The sequence below is a fragment of the Scomber scombrus genome, chromosome 22, assembly GCF_963691925.1.
Source record: "Scomber scombrus chromosome 22, fScoSco1.1, whole genome shotgun sequence".
NCBI lineage: Eukaryota > Metazoa > Chordata > Actinopteri > Scombriformes > Scombridae > Scomber > Scomber scombrus.
In genome coordinates, this window is record NC_084991.1 from 22,403,320 (window position 1) to 22,411,668 (window position 8,349).

At 40.5% G+C, this 8,349-nt stretch overlaps 1 protein-coding gene across 1 annotated transcript in view; it reads right to left on the minus strand.

Moving 5' to 3' along the window:
* Positions 1-5,235: 5,235 nt before the first annotated feature.
* The window catches only part of LOC134004244 (leucine-rich repeat-containing G-protein coupled receptor 5-like), a 43,293-nt gene continuing 40,179 nt past the window's right edge, over positions 5,236-8,349 (minus strand). Inside the window, 3 exon segments of the mRNA XM_062443455.1 lie at positions 5,236-6,676; positions 7,234-7,388; positions 7,508-7,751. Coding sequence (XP_062299439.1) covers positions 5,946-6,676; positions 7,234-7,388; positions 7,508-7,751 — 1,130 coding nt within the window. The 3' untranslated portion in view covers positions 5,236-5,945.

Below are 8,349 nucleotides of genomic sequence, written 5' to 3' on the forward strand. Positions count from 1 at the left end.
CTATCTATCTATCTATCTATCTATCTATCTATTTATGATGAATTAAAAGAACACTAGTCAAACCTCAAACAAAGAGCTGCATGTTGCAGTTTCACATCTATTATATTTTCCACTATACAGTTCTAGCACTACTCGACTCGACTCGGTAGGGTTCCAGGAACGACCTTTCCATTACAAAAAACTACCTACTCAACGTGGGCGGGGTTGTCATAGCACGGCTGCGCTAAACTGCTGTGATTTAGTTTTATACGCGACACAAACACATAAACAATGGAGGACATGGAGGCGATGGTGTACTTGCTGCTGTATGAGGCTTTCTGTCTCACACAAAGCAAGAGAAGAGAAACGAATCTCTGTAACGCTGTTGTTGGTATTTAAAAATGCCGGGTTTGATTCTTGTGTGGGACGTCGTGCTCATGACTCTTCCAGTGACTCTCTGACCAATCAGCAGCCGGCAGTCGGTCGACCTGGTTTCTTGTTTTAACTCAAAGAATGGTGCAGTCTCCTCATCAGTCATTGCATGCCTGATGTTTCCATTTATCATCTCTCAGCTTGAGTGACATGTAAGTCATGTGATTTCTGTTTGTTATGATTTATTCCCCAAATGTGTTTCTATCATACTTAGTTGCATTTACCTTTTATCAATACACCAACATTTCTACCTCCCCCAAAGCGTAAAAACTTTAAAAACTCTTAATATTTTGAGTTTTATGAATTTTCAGTGTTTTTTTTTATGTACACCTAATGAGCTAAAACTCACTATAAAGCTCGGTGGATCCGCAGAGTCACTGATAATTCACTACGAAACACAACTACATTACACACTGACAGATCAAACATTATTATGATAAACATATTGATTATAGCTGCTTCAAAAAGAGGCCAGGACGCCCTTCTTAAGAGATGATACTTAATAATGTTCCTAGTTTTGTCCTCTGGATCTTCAGACACGTCTCAGTATCTGCTGATGTGTAACGGGTTCACTGCTCTGCCTCTCATAATGCTGCTGTGGATCAGTGAGTAATTGTTTAAAATCAAAAGCTTTTTTTAGTCAGAATGAGTCACAGCAACATGACTGACTGATGTATCCTGATACGGATGAATCATAACTCTGATCTCCAGCTGAAATAAAAATAAAAAGACAGACCTCGGAGCGGTTACGGCCACGTTTTGTTTTATGTACCTCACAAAAACCACAAACTCCACTCTGGATTTTACAGACTATAATAACTCCACACGTTCAGATATTTTTAATAAAGTTTACAACAGAAATAGAAAACAGAAGAAGTGACAGAGCACGAGCTGCTTATACAAACTGAACATTTTCTTAACTTTTACAGATTTTTTCTAAGTGCTTATGACAGAAGATGCAGCAGTTAAAAGTGTCACACACAGCGGACATTCAAACTTCAACAAAAGGATATTTTTTTGTTAACTCTGAACTTTTGTTTAAAGGTTCATAACCTCTGTAGATATTTATCTTTGCTAATACAAATTCACAAATGTGTCTCTTCAAACATCGAAACCACTTGTATAAACGCCCATGCAGGTCATGAGTTTTTACAGTTTTGTTTGTGCAGCACGTTCATGAAGGATGATTAACACCAAACACGCAGCTGTTAAAACTTTATTTTACAGTTTGTTTTCGTTTTTTTTATTTCTTACAAAAGTGACCATGTGAATGTGTTGGAAAACCTTCGTCACCGTCGTATGTACAAACATTTCAGCAAAGACATTTCTCACAATCTACACAAGAGGAGAAAAAATAAAAAAAGGATTGTCACAGTAGCCTGTATTTACAAGTAAACACACACACACACACACACACACACACACACACACACACACACACACACACATACACACACACACACACACTATTTACATAGACATTTGCTGTGTCTCTAATCTCATTTTCTGTTCTTATACTTGGATGGTTTCACTCAAAACAGTCAAAAAGTTGAGTGTGTAACTATGAACCATAGTCTGTATATAAAAAATGGACGTAACATCCGTGACGTCACCCATTGGTTTGTGGACTGCTGCTCGGAGGCCAATAGTATCGGATCTGAGCAGCGCCATCTTGAAAATTCAGGTGCATGCCGGGAAAAATAAAAACACAGATTCTACTTATATGGGCATCAGGAGGAGCATCAGGCGCCCTCCTGAACCTGTGAACCAATCAACCTGTCAATCACCACGTAGCCACGCCCTAATGCATACCCTGCTTTATCGTCACATATAAAATGAGGGAGGCCAAAATGTCCCAAATGAACATCATACTGCATTGAAGAAGGCTTTAAACTAGCGATTGAGACCATAAACACATTTTGAAAACGTTTACTGAGGTTAGAAATCAAGTGAGAAGTTGGTGAATTCTCCATTGACTTGTATAGAGACGGAAGTCCTTTTGACACCAAAACGGTCGCCCCCTGGTGGCCTTTTGATAGAATGCAGTTTTAAGTTACTTCCACGTTGGCCTCATTTCAGAGGACCGGAGCTCCCCGCCTGCTATGGACACTTCTCACGCTCAACGGTCGCCATCTTGGCTCCGTTGCAGAAGAGGAAGGACCACTTTTCAAAGAGGAAATGGGGGCCGGGGACATTGTAACTATGGTGAACATCGCCACGTTATACAAATGTAAATTATAAATGTGTTTTTTACACTAAGCACCACTATACTGTTGTCCCATATAAACCATCAGTAGGTTTATTGGGTTAAGTTAACAGTCTGTAATGATTTGGTACCACGAACAATAACATAGTAACTTGTTGAAATTTGCGCACTACACAAGTAAGTATATAGTGTACTAACAGAAGTATGTGATTTGAGACACAGTATTAGATTCAGTTCCTGGAGACTTACATTAACTTTAACCACTGACACAAAAATCAGCCTTTAGCCCGAATGGGTCACCCAACTGTCCTCAAAACATTGGTGTTGAGTCGGATTTGTGTCCCCGAACGTGGCTTAAGTCATGCACACACAGACACACACACACACACAGTCCTAGTGTCACACCAAACATGTTGTGACACTTTCAATGTTCCACAAATTGGCGTTTTTTTTCTCTTCCTTTTAAAGCAGGTTGTCGAGGTGAGAAAAATATACAACAACGGTTAAATCTTAATCTTCAAGCATAAATCTGGTAATTGTTTCTTATTATCAACAAATCCCATAATAAGAACTAATCCACCAATTTAAAACCATTTTACAATTAAATGAAAGGGGGAATAATTCACTTTTCCACTATAATAAGAAACAATTACAGAACGTGTGACTGTTTTGGTCAGCGGGTTTCAGTCACTTTTGGTGCTTTTCCACTATACAGTTCTATCACGACTTGACTCGACTCGGCTCGGTACGGTTCCAGGAACCTTTTCCATTACAAAAAAGTACCTACTCAACGTGGGCGGGGTTGTCATAGCACGGCTGCATTAAACTGCAGTGACTTCGTTTTATACGCGACAAACACATAAACAATGGAGGACATGGAGGCGATGGTGTACTTGCTGCTGTATGAGGCTTCCTGTCTCACACAAAGCAAGAGAAGAGAAACGAATCACTGTAACGCTGTTGCCGGTATTTAAAAATGCCGGGTTTGATTCTTGTGTGGATTCTTGTATCGGCTCGGCTCGCTTGGAACCTCGGCAGAGCAGATACTAAAAAAGTACCAGGTACCAGGTACTATCCCTGATGGAGACGCAAAAAAAACCGAATCGAGTCGAGTCGAGCCAAGTCGAGTCGAGTCGTGCTGGAACTGTATAGTGGAAAAGCGCCATTTGTGGAATAAAACATCTGAAAGCAAAAATCGGGGACAAAAAATCTCATCAGATGGGGGTCTGCTGTCTAATTTGTGTCAGTTTAGGAGTCGTTGACAGACCAGAGGCTCCGTCACCGTTGTGTTACCTTACTCAGCAACAGACAGTGAGAGATAACATTTAGGTCTTCTGTAGGAAACTATACAGTATTGATCTTTTAATGGGATTTGGTAACAATTAGACAAAATGTTATATATAATAAATGGCAGCTTGACATTATATTAAAGGACCAGTAATGGACGTCTTTCAGCTGCTGAACATGAGCTTCAGTCTTTAATCCTGCTCGTCTTCGGACTGCTGTTTTCAGTTTGGGGATCGACTCTGTGACGAAACTCACACTGACGCTGCAGCTTTCACACACACTCGCAAAAACACATTACACACGCAAACACGCACACACACGCACACACACACACACACACACACACACACACACACACACACACACACAAGGCATTTGGTAGAACATTTGGTAACACGATGTTGTAAACTGTGTCATATTTTGAAGTAAAAGCTGCTCATAATGCATGTCCTCTGTGTGTGTGTTTGTGTGTGTGTGTGTTTGTGTGTGTGAAATCATCTTCTTGCTTTTTCGTTTATTTTGTTCCATCTTTTCGACTTTTTTCGGCTTTGCTGGACTAGTTCACGGCAGAAAAACGACGTCATTAGAGAGACAAAACACGGAGAGAGATGAAGAGAGAGAAAGTAGGAATCAAACAGGCGGTGTGTGTACATGCCCAGCACCTTTATGTCCCTCCATGTCTTGTTTTGTTGTCTTTCACCGTCCTCTGCTACATTTGCTGCCACACAGTCCCATCAGTCTGCAGTGTGTATATATATATATGTATGTTTATATATATATATTTATAGGGATGTGTGTTTTTGTCTCACCTGCCAAAGTTATTGCCCCCTACAGGCTGCATTGTTCATTACAGCCACATTACTCACGGTTATGTTTTACTAGCTGGTTTGGATTCGTGTATTTGGGTCAATGAGGTTTTTATGTGTCCATGTGGTTTAGTTTAAATTTAAAGAGTTTAAAATGTGAAAATAAACGTATGAATAACTTGCACACATTCTTTTTTTGTGGACCCAAAATCAAATTTCTGCTTTTAATCCATTTAGAGAGAATATATTAGAGGATTATGGCAAAAATGTCTAAGTGGTGTAACCATAAAAACTTTGTACCAAATAATTCAACTTGCTTAAAAACAGTAAATTGTCAATAAAACACCATATCAACTAGTTTGGCATGATCTTACATTATAACTTTATATTAAATAAAGGTAATGGAATACAATTGTTCTAAATATTACATTAACTCTGGTTACCATGGAGATCAGGAAACATTTACATGTTTTAAATGAAGTAATTATTAGTATAAGTCCACTTAAATACACTGTAGGTGATAAAATATGTAATATTTATCATTGTTTTGTGGTTACACCATTTGACATTTTCAGGAGCATTCAGTCTTACTTTTGGTAAAAAATGGTGCAAATGTCATTTCATTCAATTTTGAATTGCTCATCTTGCCAACACTTATTTGTCACTGACCCAAATATTAAATATATTTATGAAGTCTTTCTCTGACACAACTAAAGCAACTTCTACTTAATTTTTCTTCGGTTTGTCTCCTTTTTCCTGAAGTTGAAACATTTGTAGCTCGCGTACGGATGCTGTGGCTCCACATGTTAGTAGAGCGGGTCGTCCACTAATCGGAAGATCGGCAGCTTCGATTCCCGGCTCCTCCGATCCGCATGTGGAAGTGTCCTTGAATAAGATGGGGTCCCACCATGCTGTGTGGTAGCTTGCCACCGTCGGTGTGTGTGAATGGATGCTTTGAAGGCCATATAAGTGCAGTCCATATGTGTCTTAACACTGAGTTTGTGCACAATCGTGCTGCTTGAACACACCTTTACATCACCCCACATGCAGCCAATCAGGTGTCTGTTGGAGTGTATGGTGGCCATGTGGGACAAAAGACATCAAGGAAGGAATATTGAGCTGAAAAGCTTTGTTGAGAGTTTATCTGAAGCCAGATTCAGTTTTCAGATATTTCAGTTTGGCAGGTGAGACCTTCAGACTGTGTGTGTGTGTGTATGTGTGTGTTTTTTGTCAGTCTAGTGATGCTGAACAACAAACGCCACTGAATCTTGTGTGTTGCTCTTTATCCTTCTTCTCCCCTCCTCCTCTTCCTCCTTCACGCCTCCAACTGCCACCAGCGCCTGCGTCGAGTCGCACGACTGTTTCTCTGCGTCCTCGTCGTACGTTAAATCCATCGTTCCTGGCCTCGACCTGCTCCCAGCTCCTCCTCCTCTTCCTCCTCGGCCGAGCCTCAGTACCACGGCGGCGCAGCAGGTGCGTTTGACGAGTGCGGACAACTCCTCCCGGGCGAGCGGGTTGAAGAGGAGGTAGAGCAGCGGGTTGACGCAGGCAGGCAGCGGCGCCACCAGCAGCAGCACTCCCTTTGCTGCCTCGGGGCCGGCGGCAGGGAGGCGCAGCAGGGAGGAGAAGGAGAGGAAGGCCACAGGGAGGTAGAGGAGGCAATCAGAGAAAAGCAGCCACGCCACATGTCGAGTCAACGCCGCCTCCTCTTCAGTGGTGGGCGGAGCTTTGTTGGCGCGACAGTACAGGCGAGTGTAGGCGAGCGTCATGAGGAGGAAACAGAGCGAGTCGAGCAGCACTAAGGACACGGAGAAAGCCAGAGAGGACGAAGAGGAGGAGGAAGGCAGCGGCAAACAGAGGGATGTGCTACTGTGTCCGGCCACCAGAGGGGGCAGCGTGACGGCCAGGCCCAACAGGAAGCACAGACAGACGGCCAGACGGACGGAGAGCGGCGACGAGGATTGACCTGCAGAGCAAGACAAGTAAAATCAGACACAAGCTGAGGAAGACTTTCCAATAATAAACATAATTTGTCTTTTGTATTTTTGTTGGTTTTAAGTCATTTGTAATTACATTTGCACCATTTTTTAAAACAAAAGTAATGCTCCTGAAAATGTGCAAATGGTGTAACGACAAAAGAATGATAAATATAACATTTCATACTACTAAAAAAAAAGTAAATGTTTCCTGATCTCCATGCTTCCAGTAAATTAGTAATATTTAGAACAATTGTATTCCATTAACTTTATTTAATATAAAGTTATAATGTAAGATCATGCCAAACTAGTTGATATGGTGTTTTATTGACAATTTACTGTTTTTAAGCAAGTTGAATTATGTGGTACAAAGTTTTTATGGTTACACCACTTAGACATTTTTGCCATAATCCTCTAATATATTCTCTCAAAATGGATTAAAAGCAGAAATTTGATGCTGGGTCCACAAAAAAAGAATGTGTGCAAGTTATTCATACGTTTATTTTGACTGTTGATGTGTGTGATTGTGTGTGTGTGTTTTTCTCACCGCTGTGGCCGTCAGCTTTGTGGCGGCGTGCGTCGGAGGCCAGGTATCGTTCCAGAGCTGCGACGGTCAACAGGAAGAGGCCGGTCTGCGACGCAAACACACACAGGAAGCCGCTGAGACGACACAGGAAGCTGCTCTCCCACCTCGCCCCGTATCTGAAAGACACACACACACACACACACACACACACACACACACACACACACACACACACATATATTAAACACTCTGCTTTAATATTCGTCTCCACTGAGTCTCTGGTCTCTCTTCGTACCTCCAGAAGCTGCCGAACGTCCAGGCGTCCACGGCCGCCAACCAGCCGCTCCAGACTCCCATCAGGCCGTTCACCAGAGCCAGCAGGCCAATCAGCAGCTTGGGCGGTGTGACGGAGGAGGCGGGGGAAAAGAAGACGGACAGGACCACGAGGGCGTTGCTGACCAATGAGAGCGCAGCGATGAGCCAAACGCCGCCACGGATCAGCCAGCTGCCGAGCAGACGGAGACAGGGACGGAACGGTCCTGCAGAGAGATTACATCAATTAATCAATTATCAATACATCTGTAAAGAGATCTGAGATGTTACAGTGTAAAATAACTTAATAAAAGTAAAATTCAGCAAATATGACTAAACTAACTAACTAAATAAATAAATATAAGACAAATAAGTATAACATAAGATAAACTAATATATTATAAGTTAATTTAATATAAGATAAGATTAATAAATAAATATGATACATTAATATAATATAAGATAAATAAATATAAATAAATAAAAATAGGATAAATAAATACAAATAAAAAAATAAAAAAGTTAAATTAATATAAATAAATAAATAAATATAAGACAAATAAATAAATAAAAGATAATATAAAATAAATACATTAATAACTATAAGATCAGATAAATGAATATAATATAATATAATATAATATAATATAATATAATATAATATAATATAATAAAAAGAACAAACATACATTCAAGTTTAAACATCTAAACATCCTAAATGTGTTTAAACATGCTTAAATTCACATGTTGAGTGAAACATGTCGGGGACAATAAAAAGGGAAATAAAGACAAAGATTTTAAATATTCTCCCAGTAGATAATAAAT